The 13181-nt window shown below is 54.1% G+C and overlaps 1 protein-coding gene across 1 annotated transcript; it reads left to right on the top strand.

Moving 5' to 3' along the window:
• Positions 1 to 2583: 2583 nt before the first annotated feature.
• On the top strand, positions 2584 to 13181 carry DCTN3 (dynactin subunit 3). The gene is made up of 7 exons (XM_014597910.3): positions 2584 to 2707; positions 2792 to 2876; positions 3172 to 3258; positions 4002 to 4085; positions 5326 to 5384; positions 11540 to 11599; positions 12667 to 13181. Exons 1-7 carry the CDS (start codon positions 2612 to 2614, stop codon positions 12754 to 12756), a joined length of 561 nt encoding a protein of 186 aa, XP_014453396.1. The 5' UTR covers positions 2584 to 2611; the 3' UTR covers positions 12757 to 13181.

Below are 13181 nucleotides of genomic sequence, written 5' to 3'. Positions count from 1 at the left end.
ACTTGTGTGTCACTGTCTTGGTGGATGATCAGAACAATTCCCCGTGTCAGCACTGCTTGAGGAGGAGACTGTCAGAGCCCTCAAAGCACTACGGCAGTGGTCCTCGACCTCTGCAGACTCCAGGGTGTCCCATCCCCCGCCCCAGCTCTTTGCTTTCACTTGTTTCCTGACTATGGAAAATGAACAAGAAAAATTCTTCCTTTGCACAGAACTCAAAGACTGTTTGTGTCACTGGATTCTGGGTTTATCTCTGAGTTTATCTTACGAATCATGTGCAGGTGTTGGCACACCTACCGGTGCTAATATTGCACAGCACCCTGCGACACCCTTAAAAGGATCTCCTGCCACCCTGGGTGCCGAGTAAGAATCACCACACTCAGGCAACCTGCCTGCCCTTTGGGTCTCTGCAAAGCTTCTCTCCAAAGGCAAGTGCTTGTTTCGGCTCCAGTAGGTGAGGCCTGAGCAGGAGGGGCAGAAGGACCTATATTCTCTCTCTGCAGCCACTGCAAACATCACGGGGCCACATCGGCAATCAATAACTTCCTGGATGACTGCTGGCTTCTACTGAGACTTCCCTCTCCACGGGGGGCGGATAATTGGTTTATTTACACTAGAGTCCAGCGAGTGGTAGGCAGCTTCCAGACACTCTGAAAGGGTGAGAGTCTTTGCACCAGGGAGCTCCACGTCTAAACCCAGACACAGGAGGCAGGGGCTGGGAAGGGGAAAAACAAAGAAGGGTGTTTTATGCAGCCAGCCTGATTTGCCATTGACAGCACGGCAGGAAGGAGCCTTGAAAGGGGTCTTACATGGATCAGGGATGTTATACTATTAAAAGGAGCTGAACTAGTTAATTGTGCGGCACTTTGCCAGTAGAAGATGCAGAATCTTATACTGCGATGAGGCTGGTTTCCATCCACATGGTCTGCGGAGGAAAAAAAAGGTCTTAAAATTGACTTGGACACAGAGCTCTTAATCTGATGGGAAGAGAGTTACTCTCGGTTGGGTCGGGAGTGGAATCACCGATGCCTTCGGGATAAAGCTGGGGTGCCTGCGTTGTCACATAAGAGCTGCCATTGACTGGGTCGTTCCATCGGTCTGTCTTGCCCAGTCTGTGTCACACGGTGGCAGAGAGCGGAGGCTGGGAGGGAGAGCGGCCTGGGTCTGAGCAGGGCTTTTTTTCCCCCTGTTCCTCTCCCCTTTGCAGCCTCCAGCATTTAAGTCCTGATTCAGAGGCCGTGCCCTTTGCTCCCTGCTCAATAGCAACTAATGCCCCTTTCCTCCAAACACGTGTCCAATCCCGTTCTCAATCTGGCTGACCTCTCAGCTACATCTGGTGGCCACGAGCCCTACTCTTTAATGCCACGGCGGATGAAAAATAACTTCCTCGCGTTAGTTTTAAACCGACTGCCCGCTCGTTTCACGTGGCGCCCCCTCATTCCTCTCTGGCGAGAGACAGTCGGTAATAAATCCCTATTGACTTTCTCTTCACCATTTAGTATGTTGTAAATGCTTCTCCTGTCCCCGCTCGAGCGTCTCTTCTGCACTGAAGTGGCCCGTCGCCTGGAGGCTCTCCTCGTACGGAAGCACCTCCGTAGCGCCCATCACCCTTGCAGCGAGGGGACCAGAGCTGGGCACAGTATTCAGAGCGGCACATCACGCCGCGCCAGGACACAAGCTTCACCGCGGGGCACTAGACGCAAAGACGCGCCGAGTGTCACGATGCTGCAGCAGCTCCGAGAGCTGACTCCTCAGCCCTTGCGGAGGCTCTTTCCCTGAATGCCGGCCGTGTTGCTTTCTCTTCCGAGGCGTGCCGTGCGGGGGGGGGGGGGGGGATCTGGTTGCCGTTGCTTTTGATACGCAGGCTGCCGGGGTCTGCGTGTTTCGCACGGCTGACGCCAGCGAGCCGTCCTCCAGATCCCAAAGGCAATGCCGAAAACACAACTGGGATCTGTGTTCAGTGTTGAAAGCTCAGAAAGGTTGGTTGGTCTCCGACGGCGCTCCCGCTGGGCTGATGAACCGTCAGCGCTCTCCAGGTTTTCAGTTGTTTTCAGTCGTTTTGCTCGTTCCTGCATTTTTTACGATCTTTCTCGAGTCGGCCAGCGGTCACCGCGCCTCTTTCTCCCGTGCTGCTTTTTGGCACCGTTGCTCGCAACCGCTCGGTGCAGGGGTGCCACCCTCCACGACTGTGCTGGAGTCTTCAGCAATTAGGTATCTATGTCCGGGAGACTGCTGAGAGCCGCCTGCGACATCCATGATAGAGCGTTCATTACAATTAAATGTTAAATGTTGGATCCACTTTATACAGTAGAACTGGGGGTTTGTAAAACGTAATAATAATAATGTGCATTTTCCTTCTGACACCTCCGCGAGCCACGGGGGCAAAGGCGGCTACGCGAGGCAGGCTTGGGGCCTGCCGTCTCCATGGCAACGCCTGCCACACGGAAGCGCTAGGCCGGAAGCGCGCTCCCTCCGCCCCGCCCAACTACTTCCGGGTGCCGCTGGGTGCCGCTTCCGGCTCGCGCTGCATCCCTTCCGGGCGGCTCGCGCGGCTATTGGCTGTTGGGGGCGGCGGGGACCCGCCTTCACTTCCGGCGCGGGGGGCGTTGGCAAGATGGCGGCGGCAGCAGCCGAGGTGCGGCGGTTGCAGGCCCGGCTGGAGGCGCTGGAGCGGCGCGTGCTCGGGCCCGGCGCCGGCGGGCCGCGCAAGGTGCGGGGATCGGCGCCGGGTCACCACCACCCCTTCCCCCGGGTTGAGGCCTTACGACTCATTTGTTTTTCTCTCCCCTTGCAGCTGGCGGACGGGCTGGTGAAAGTGCAGGTGGTTCTGGGCAACGTGGCGAGCAAGCGAGAGAGGGTTAAGATATTATTCAAGAAAAGTAAGCGAACACCCGCCACGCCGGGGGGGTGTCAAGACCCTTGGATGAGGGTGGGGGGGGTTATGGGGGCAGTCAAGACCCCTAGTTGGGCGGGGGGGGGGGGTTAATTTGGCTGCTGCTCCCCCCCGTGGTATCTTTGAGCCCCGTCCTGTGGAAATCCGTGGTCCCGCGTTAAATACCGTACACGCAGCGTTTATTTCAACAAAACGCCGTAGCCGGTGCAGTTTGGCACCAGGCATCGCTTGCAAATCTCGTAACGTCCCCTTTTGCTCTTTCTTCCCTGAAACCGCATCAGTTGAAGACGTGATAAAATACCTGGACCCGCAGTACATCGATCGCATGGCCATCCCCGACGCCATGAAGCTGCAGTTCATCTTGGCGGGTACGTGACGAAGTTCATGCCTTTACAGACTTGTTTTCAGTGGCTCCCCAGAAGGTGGGTCGTTAGTTGCGAAAGGGAAGGAAAACTTTTCGCGCAATTTCCGATCGGGGGGCTGAGAAAAGAAACGCTGCCTTTGGTGTCCGGCGTGTCCCCGCGCTGTGTTACGGCGGCAGAGCGGAGATGGATGAGCTGGGAGGACAAAACTAAACTGTTGACATAACAAAGCTGTGCTTGGAGGCCTTAAAGCCCTGGACGTAGATTAACTCTCTCTGCCTCGACGTCCAGCCCTGTGTAGCTGTGCGCAGGCAGGCCCTCGCCCCTGCAGCTGGGGCCGGTGATCGCAGTCACTTCGGCGGAGTTTCCCCTGATGCCCCCTAGTGCCAGGGAGATGGAATCAAAGCCCAAGACGTTGCTTTAGTTGAGGGAGCAAGAATGCCTGGTGCTTTCGAGGGCTTCCTCCTCCACCCGTGTATGGTTTCGTTTGAGGCAAGTCCCCTTGACTGTGGCTGTAGGAATCTCCATCTGATAATGCCCCCCTCCACATGCTGAAGTTTTCAGTTAGTGGCCTCTGCTTCCTGAAAGGTGCTCGGTTAACGAGCATCGCTGTGTTTAAAGGATTTAGGTGCAATTTGCAGTGACTTTCTTTCCCCCTTTCCTCCAAGCAACTCCTCTTTTCCTTGTGCCTCGAATTTCAAGTAGTGTCTTGCTTCCCTGCATTTCCTCCTGTGTCTCTTTTCCATCAGAGGAGCAGTTCATCCTGTCCCAGGCAGCTCTGCTGGAGCAAGTGAGTAACCTCCAGCCGTTTCTGGACAGCACCCACATCAAAGGTAATGCCCCTTCCCCCACAGCCGCCTTATGGTTGCAGGCTGCTTCGAGCAACGTCCGTTTCCTTATGCCCTTGTGCCGAAAAGGGTATGGAAATGGTGTCTGCCTCATACTGAAAGGGAGCCATTAGCATAGTGACGGGCAGTTGTTTGGCCTATGGGCCACATAGGCAGTTCTGGGGTACTGCTGCGGGCCAGTCAGCCCTCTGCTGCTCAGTGTAGGCAGGTGAGTCCAGAGCAGGTGTGGGCCAGGGCGGGGCTGCGCGTGCGGGTTCTGGCTAGTCCAGAGCTGGTTCGCTCTGTCAGACTGAGTCCAGAGTGGGCATGGGACGGGACGGGACGGGACAGGCAGGGCTGTGCGTGCGGGTCCCTGCCAGTACTAGAGGGCTGGGGCCAGCGACGGCAGCAGCCAGAAAGAACTGCTACCTGGGCTGCCTAGCTGCATGCCCAGGGAGCAGCAGGATCTGCTGGCTGTATTTTACCCATCCATGCATTAGCAGGCCCGACATCTGAAGAGTTTGCAGCCAGCAGCATGCCTCAGTGCTGGGGAGCTAGTAATATTGGACTTACTAAGGAGTGAATTCACAGGCAGTAGCTACTCTTTGGCTGCTATGCCCTGCCCTCCCTTGGAGACAAGCCCTGAGAAGGCTGCAGAGCCCAAAACAGTGCAGTGCCATCAGTTGCATGGCCACCATCCTCTGCAGCACAGGTCTGAGTGTACTGTCTTGGCCATGGTACCATCACTTGGTGGTGAGGGTGAGTTCAAGTGGACTAGAGCCCATGCTGTACTTCTGTGCTGGTAACTGTCCCTGAGAAGTAGGAGCACTCTCAGCTTGACTGTTAGGGGGAGTAAAATGGAGGCCAAGATAGATGTTCTTTGTAACAACCCCTTGACTTACATTGGGAAAAAGTAAAACAACCATGTCAGTGCCTGCTGGTAGGTAAAGGAATGAAAAATATGCCACGTTTCCTATGTATGTAGTGAGATTGCGGAAGCAATAGAGGGCGGACCAGGAGATGTTTTTTAGTTTGTCCTGATCCTCAAGCAAATGTCAAAATGTTTCTCTGTTAACTTGCAGCCCTTTAAATGGCAATAAACAGGGCTGGGTGGGTTGTGTTAGTGTGCTCTGAGCTGTTAAAAGCTTCCCTCTCATGCAGACATGTGTTAGGCAAAGCCCAAGATGAGGGTTAAATAGTCCCATTGATGCAGAGTATCTAACTGAATTCTGTTCTCTGCTTTCAGCGGTTCCTGAGCACGCGACCAAACTGCAGCGGCTCTCTCAAATCCACATACAGCAGCAGGTAGAGTGAACGCTTTTGGCCGTCTTAGAATCACAGACAATGAGGGTTGAAGGGATCTCAGGGGTCACATCCAGTCCAACCCCCTGCTCACAGCAGGACCACCCCCAACTACGTCATCTCAGACAAGGCTTTGTCTACCTGGGTCTTCAAAACCTCCGAGGATGGAGACCCCACCATCTCTCTGGGGAGCCTGTTCCAGTGCTTTACTACCCTATACATAGAGAGGATTTTCTACGTATCTTGACCTCAACTTCCCTTTCTGCAACTGGAGCCTGTTGTTCCTTGTTTTGTCATCTGCCTCCACTGAGAACAGTCCAGCTCCATCCTCTTTGCAACCCCTGCAGAGAGCTGAAGGGTCTTTGTCTTCAGCGGAAAAGGAGAAGTGGGGTGGGCTTCTGTTAAGCATGAGAGATGAAGAGCCCAGCTGGAGATGGCCTGTCTAGCTGATTTGCATTATGGTTTTCAATTTTATCCAAATCCTGGCCCTGGCACTGACTAGGAAGAGATCCTATCTGAGTGTGTCACCTGAACACACTCAGCTTGAGGGGTGTTTTAGACTGCAGTGGACATAGTTTAGTGTTTCTACTTCCCAGGGCAGAGAATTGAGGCACAGAAATGTATTGATTTATAGGATTATACCTCCATTGCTTGAGACTGTAGGGGGGCTGTTAGGAAGGCTAAGGCGGAACTAGGACTAGCGACTAGGATCAAAGATAACAAGTCCTTTTTTAAATACATAGGGAGGAAAAAGAAGGCACCAGGTGATGTGAGGCCCCTGCAGGACACGCTTGGCAATCTGGTGGTTGCACCAGATGAGAAAGCTGACCTCTTTAACAAATTTTTTGCCTCCATTTTTCTGAGCAGGGGACTGGGACATATACCACCCCCTACCCCCCCCAACTGGGATTCCAGACAGACCCAGGAGAGGCACAGACAGGCCTAGGGGCAGTGAGGGCCTAGTCAGGGAACTTCTGGTAGGACTAGATGTGTTCACATCAGCAGGTCCAGATGCTTTCCACCCCAGGGTGCTGAGGGAATTGGCGGGAGTCATTGCTGGACCCTTGGCATGGCTTTACAAGCACTCGTGGTGCTCTGACGAGGTGCCAGAGGACTGGAAAAGGATCAGTGTGGTCCCCATTTTCAAAAAAGGGAGGAAGGAGGACGCAGGTAACTATAGGCCTGTTAGTCTTATCTCGGTCCTGGGGAAGCTCTTTGAGAAAATTATCGAGGAGCACATCTGCAAGGGGCCAGCAGGGGAGATTACGCTCAGGGGCAGCCAACACGGATTCATTAGGGGCAGGTCCGATCAGACCAACCTGGTGGCCTTCTACAGCCAGGTCACCAAATCCCTGGATGCAGGTGTAGCAGTGGACGTAGTCTTTTTAGACTTTAGGAAGGCCTTCGACACTGTCTCTCACCCAATTCTCATTAAAAAAATTAGGCGACTGTGGCATTGATGCCTACACAGTCAGATGGGTTACAACATGGCTAGAGGGCCGCACCCAGAGAATGGTGGTGGACGGGTCTTTTTCAATCTGGAGGGCTGTGGGCAGTGGGGTCCCCCAGGGCTTGATCCTTGGGCCCGCACTGTTCAACATCTTTATCAGCAACTTGGACGGGGGGTGAAAAGCACCTTGTTCAGATTCGTGGATGACACTAAGATGTGGGGAGAGGTGGGCACTCTAGAAGGAAGGGACAGGCTACAACTAGATTTGGACAGGTTACAGGGGTGGGCGGATGAGAACAGGATGGGTTTCAATACTGACAAGTGCAAGGTGCTGCACCTGGGGAGGAAGACCCAGCAGCATACCTACGAGCTGGGGAACTCCCTTCTTGTCAGCACAGAGTCAAAAAGGGATCTTGGAGTCATTATTGATTCCAAAATGAACATGGGCCGCCAATATGGGGACACGGTTAGGAAGGCTAGCCGCACCTTGTCATGCATCTACAGATGCATCACGAGCAGGTCAAAGGAGGAGATCCTCCCCCTCTATGCGACACTGCTCAGGCCGCAGTTGGAGTACTGCATCCAGTTCTGGATGCTGCACTTCAGGAGGGATATGGACAGCATGGAGAGGGTCCAGGGGAGGCCACTCACATGATCAGGGGGCAGCAGGGCAGGCCCTATGAGGAGAGGCTACAGGACCTGAACCTGTTTAGCCTCCACAAGAGAAGGCTGAGGGGGGGATCTTGTTGCCGTCTGTAAACTGGCCAAGGGGGACTAGCAGGCATTCAGATGTTAGGGTCGGAAGGGACCTCAATAGATCATCGAGTCCGACCCCCTGCATAAGCAGGAAAGAGTGCTGGGTCTAGATGACCCCAGCTAGATACTCGTCTAACCTCCTCTTGAAGACCCCCAGGGTAGGGGAGAGCACCACCTCCCTTGGGAGCCCGTTCCAGACCTTGGCCACTCGAACTGTGAAGAAGTTCTTCCTAATGTCCAGTCTAAATCTGCTCTCTGCTAGCTTGTGGCCATTATTTCTTGTAACCCCCGGGGGCGCCTTGGTGAATAAATACTCACCAATTCCCTTCTGTGCCCCCGTGATGAACTTATAGGCAGCCACAAGGTCGCCTCTTAACCTTCTCTTGTGGAGGCTGAAGAGGTCCAGGTGCCCCAGTCTCTCCTCATAGGGCTTGACCTGCAAGCCCTTAACCATACGAGTGGCCCTTCTCTGGACCCTCTCCAGGTTATCCACATCCCTCTTGAAGTGTGGCGCCCAAAACTGCACGCAGTACTCCAACTGCGGTCTGACCAGCGCCCGATAGAGGGGAAGTATCACCTCCTTGGACCTATTCGTCATGCATCTGCTGATGCACGATAAAGTGCCATTGGCTTTTCTGATGGCTTCGTCACACTGCCGGCTCATGTTCATCTTGGAGTCCACTAGGACTCCAAGATCCCTTTCCACCTCTGTGCCACCCAGCAGGTCATTCCCTAGGCTGTAGGTGTGCTGGACATTTTTCCTCCCTAGGTGCAGCACTTTGCATTTCTCCTTGTTGAACTGCATCCTGTTGTTTTCTGCCCACTTGTCCAACCTATCCAGGTCTGCTTGCAGCTGTTCCCTGCCCTCCGGCGTGTCCACTTCTCCCCATAGCTTTGTGTCATCCGCAGACTTGGACAGAGTACACTTCACTCCCTCGTCCAAGTCGCTGATGAAGACATTGAAGAGTATCGGTCCAAGGACCGAGCCCTGCAGGACCCCACTGCCCACACCCTTCCAGGTCGAGACCGACCCATCCACCACGACTCTCTGGGTGCGACCCTCCAGCCAATTCGCCACCCACTGAACTGTGCAGTCATCCAAGTCACAGCCTCTTAACTTGTTCACCAGTATGGGGTGGGATACCATATCGAAGGCCTTCCTGAAGTCCAAGTATACGACATCCACCCCTCCTCCTGTGTCCAGGCATTTTGTAACCTGGTCATAAAAAGAGACTAGATTAGTCAGGCACGATCTGCCTGCTACGAACCCGTGCTGGTTTCCCCTCAGCATAATTTTTCCTGCCGGGCTCTCGCAAATGTGAGCCTTGATAATTTTTTCAAAGACTTTGCCAAGGATGGAGGTGAGACTGACTGGCCTATAGTTGCCCGGGTCCTTCTTCCTCCACTTCGTGAAAATGGGGACCACATTGGCCCTTTTCCAGTCCTCCGGGACCTGGCATGTGCGCCACGAGTGTTCAAATATTCCTGCCAGTGGCTCTGCAATGATGTCGGCCAGTGCCTTCAGCACCCTCGGATGGAGCTCATCTGCGCCTGCCGACTTAAACACATCCAGTTCCTCCAAGTGACTCTGCACCATCTCAGGGTCAACGCATGGCAGTCTGGCGCCTTGCTGCTGCCTCTACAACCCCAGTGAGAGACTTGTCGTGTCCCTCACTTAGGATCACCGAGGCAAAGAACTCGTTGAGGCGTTCAGCCTTGTCCCCCCTGTCCATCACCAACTGTTTTTGCCCATTCAGTAGTGGTCTTATACTGCCCTGGGCCTTCCTTTTACTCCCTATATATCTGAAAAACAGTTTCTTGTTATCCTTAACTTGGGTTGCCATCCTCAGCTCCATGGTAGCTTTGGCCTGTCTAACTGCCTCCCTACAAGCACGAGCAGAGGAGCCATACTCCTCTTTGGTAATCTCCCCGTTTCCACTTTTTATATGCCCCCTTTTTAGCCCATAGGCTGCTCTGGATTTCTCTGGTCAGCCAGGGAAGCTTTCTGGCCCCTTTCCCTCTTTTTCCTCGCATCGGGATCATCTCCCTCTGTGCCCGAAGGATCATTTCCTTAAGGCACAGCCACCCTTCCTGGGCTCCCATCTCTTCAAAACTCATACTGTGCAGTGTGTCCTTGACTAATCACCTGAGTTCATTGAAATCAGCTTTCCTAAAGTCTAGCACTTTCACCCTACTAGTTACCTTACCCACTCGACATCTCATAATTCTGTTATTTGGTGATCACTGTCCCCCAGGTGACCACTGATCTGTAGGTCCCCTACCATGTCATCTCCCATTGCCAGGGCCAGGTCTAGTAAGGCATTCCCCCTAGTGGGACCATGCACCTCCTGTGTCAGGTGGAGGTCCTGTACACAGGATAGGAACCTGCGCGAAAGGTGGGACTTTGCTGTCTACGTCTAAGATATCCAGGTAGTTTAGGTCCCCCATGACTACCGCCTCCTTAGTTTTTATGGTCTCCGAGAGTTGCCTCAGGAGCCCCGCATCTATTTCTTCCCCTTGGTGTGGGGGTCTGTAGCAGACCCCCACCACCAAACCCTTTCTCCTTGCGCCCCCCATGTAACAACCCACAATCCTTCTACTTTCTCCTCCTCCGATTCCGTCTTGATGAGGGTTGATGTATACTGCTCATTGACATAGAGCGCAACCCCTCCCCCTTTCTTCCCCACCCTGTCCTTTCTGTACAGTTTATAACCCTCAATATTTACCGCCCAGTTGTTGGGAGAGTCCCTGTTCCCCCGAACACTGCCAGGAGTAACTAGGAATAACAGCCACAAGGTGACTGAGAGTAGGTTCAGGCTAGACATCAGGAGGTGCTACTGCACAGTCAGCAGCTAGGATCTGGAACCAACTTCCAAGGGAAGTGGTGCTTGCTTCTACCCTGGGGGTCTTCAAAAAGAGGCTAGGCAATCACCTAGCCGGGGTCCTTTGACCCCAGCGTTCTTTCCTGGTTGGCAGGGGATCGGACTTGATAATCTGCTCATGTCCCTTCTGACCTGACCAGCTATGAAACTATAAGTCGGGTGGGCAAAATGCGGCCCGGGGGCCGGATGGGGCCCACCAGGCCACTTTGTCCGACCCACGAAAATTAGAAAATTTATATTTATCTGCCCCTGGCTGCCTGTCATGCGGCCCTCAATGGCTTGCCAAAACTCGGTAAGCGGCCCTCCACCTGAAATAACTGCCCGCCCCTGCTATAAGTGCTGGGACTCGCCTTTTGTTGCATGGGAGTTGTTTGGGTTTTTTGTCTATCTGAACCCTGATCTGAGCCCCCACTGGGCCATTCTTCCTTGCTTTGTAGTGTCATCGTAGTCTCTCCCCATTCTCTCCTCCCCTTGGGGCTTGTCTTTCTCCCCATTGGAAGCTCACAAGGCTGTGACTCCCTAATATATACCTTATCTGGCATACCAAGGCCCAGATCTTACTTGCCGTCTTTGCACTACTGCTGTATAGCAGTTGTGATGGTTTGAGCAGTCCTTGTTAGTTGCTGTACAGAGTCCAAAATGGTTGCTGCCCAAAGAACCTGTTCAGCCGCCACAAGAGAAGGCTGAGGGGGGATCTGGTGGCCATCTGTAAACTGGCCAAGGGGGACCAGCAGGCAATGGGAGAGGAGCAAGGTACACAGGGTGGGGAGGGGAAGACAGACGTTGGATCACTTCAGCCCCTCTGTTGCTCTGGTTGTGCTCTCTGGAGCCTTCGCCTGTGTTTTTTGTTGATAGAAGTCATCACATTTTGATGATCAAAAAAAAAGAAATTGGAGCCAGGAACTGGAGGGTTTTGCTCTTGGCCCTGGCCTGAGAGAACACTATCCCTCTGTCCCAGCTTCCCTGGGGTAGTAACTTCCCTTCGGGGGTGGGTGGGTAAATGCTCTGAAGTGCCGTGTCAGTGTGCGGCTGGCACTGCTGCCTGCTCACCAAGTGCTCTCTTCCTTTAGGACCAGTGTGAAGCCGTCACTGAAAACGTCAAAGCACTCCTAGAAGACTACAACAAGATGGTATCCTTCGCCTGGTGCTGCGGTCACAGCCCCTGCCAGTGGGCAGCTGGGCACCTCACTTTGGGGTCATTAACTAGCAGGGACACCCTCTACTAGGATCCTTTAGCCCAGGGTTGGCCAGTCCATGACACCAGTGACACGGGCAGTCTGTGCATGGCATGTGGTATTGGGGTAGGAAGCAGAGCAGTATATCAGGCAAGGAATCAGTGACACTTGGGGGGGGGGGGGGGGTGCAGGGCTAATTTGTGATGTGCCTGCCAAAAAGGTTGTCCCCCGCTGCTTTAGCCTGTCAAGTAGTAGGGCAGCAGATTTAGCTCCAGTTCCCAGCTAATGGAAGCAGGAGCGCCTGGCACAGCAAGGTGTGGCCTGAAGGACCATATCCCTCTGCTCTGTTACAAGCGGAGCTGTGTGGCTCTGTTACCTGAGAATCCGAACGCGGATGCCACTGTGCAGGTCCATCCCTGTCCGTGTGAGGGGGATCTCAGCTCCCACCTGGGCTGATGTTTGACCTGCCTGGGAGAGCTGGGCTCATGACAGCTATGGAGCAGCCTACATTCAACCCCCTTTCCTGCCAGCTACTCACCAGAGCAGAAGACTAGTCCAGGCTGACAAACCACTGGTGTAGCCGGGTGCTTGCCTGAGCGACGTCAGAGGTATAATTGCACTCCGAGCTTCTGTCCCCTGCAGAGTCCAGCTTAAAGCCCTTATTGCCACGTGACAGAGTGGATCCCTGGGCCGGGAGGTCTAGGGAGATGGGTGCTTGCACTGTCACCTCGTTGTCTTGGCCTCCCTCAGAACAGGGACTTCCATGGGGTCTACTTAGTATAGGCACTAGGCTTCCCCTGGCTTGAGAGTTTGTCCCTTACTGCTGCTGCATGTCACCGTAGCCTTTCGCAGGCTGGACCCCAGCCTCCATTCCTGTCCTATGGGACCTTGTGGGAGAATTGCGCATATGGTTAAAGAGCAGTGGTGCTCAGACTGGCCCCTTGGCTCACTGGTCCGTTCTAAGATCATCCTAGCCCCTCAGGTCGGCCCCCCCCTGTGTTTTCCTTAAGAGCCACCATCAGACTGTGCTCCTGTCGAAGCAGTTTGTCCAGTGGGACGAAATACTGACCCAGTTGGAAATGGCCAAGCAGGTGAAGCCTGTGGCAGAGTGACAGCAGCAAGAAACACAGCCTGCGGCCATGGGCAACACCAGACACATGGGTCTCATGGGAGAGAAGGGCAGCGGGACCTGCCAGCCAGCATCCAGCACACAGGATTCCCGTCTTTGGATCAGAGCACTGCACAGCAGGGCCTGCACTTTCTTGTTCAGTAGGAACACGCTGCAGGTAGGCGCCCAGTGGCTGCGGCCAGCTCCGTCCTCCCCTGCTCCCTCCTGTGAAGCCAAGTGTCTGGTGCCTCTAAAAATCCAACCGTCTGCGCTTTTTATTTGCACTTCTCCAAGTGGTTTTGACTCTTGATTTGTAACTTATTTAAGCTCCTGCCCTGCTTGGCCCCATATTCGGGCTGGCGGACCTGACTATAACAACCTCTCAGCTATTGCTGATCCCTGGACCTTAATAAAACCCGAAGACACTAA

The sequence above is a fragment of the Alligator mississippiensis genome, chromosome 3, assembly GCF_030867095.1.
Source record: "Alligator mississippiensis isolate rAllMis1 chromosome 3, rAllMis1, whole genome shotgun sequence".
Lineage (NCBI taxonomy): Eukaryota > Metazoa > Chordata > Crocodylia > Alligatoridae > Alligator > Alligator mississippiensis.
Note: the sequence above shows the minus strand (reverse complement) of the source record. Positions and strands in the feature narration are given on the sequence as shown.

Excerpts from the sequence above, each read along its gene's own strand:
- DCTN3 (XM_014597910.3), top strand. The coding sequence starts at position 2,612 with ATGGCGGCGGCAGCAGCCGAGGTGCGGCGGTTGCAGGCCCGGCTGGAG. Across the intron at positions 3,259-4,001 it reads GCTGCAGTTCATCTTGGCGG|AGGAGCAGTTCATCCTGTCC; the intron begins GTACGTGACGAA and ends CTTTTCCATCAG. Across the intron at positions 5,385-11,539 it reads AAATCCACATACAGCAGCAG|GACCAGTGTGAAGCCGTCAC; the intron begins GTAGAGTGAACG and ends CTCTTCCTTTAG.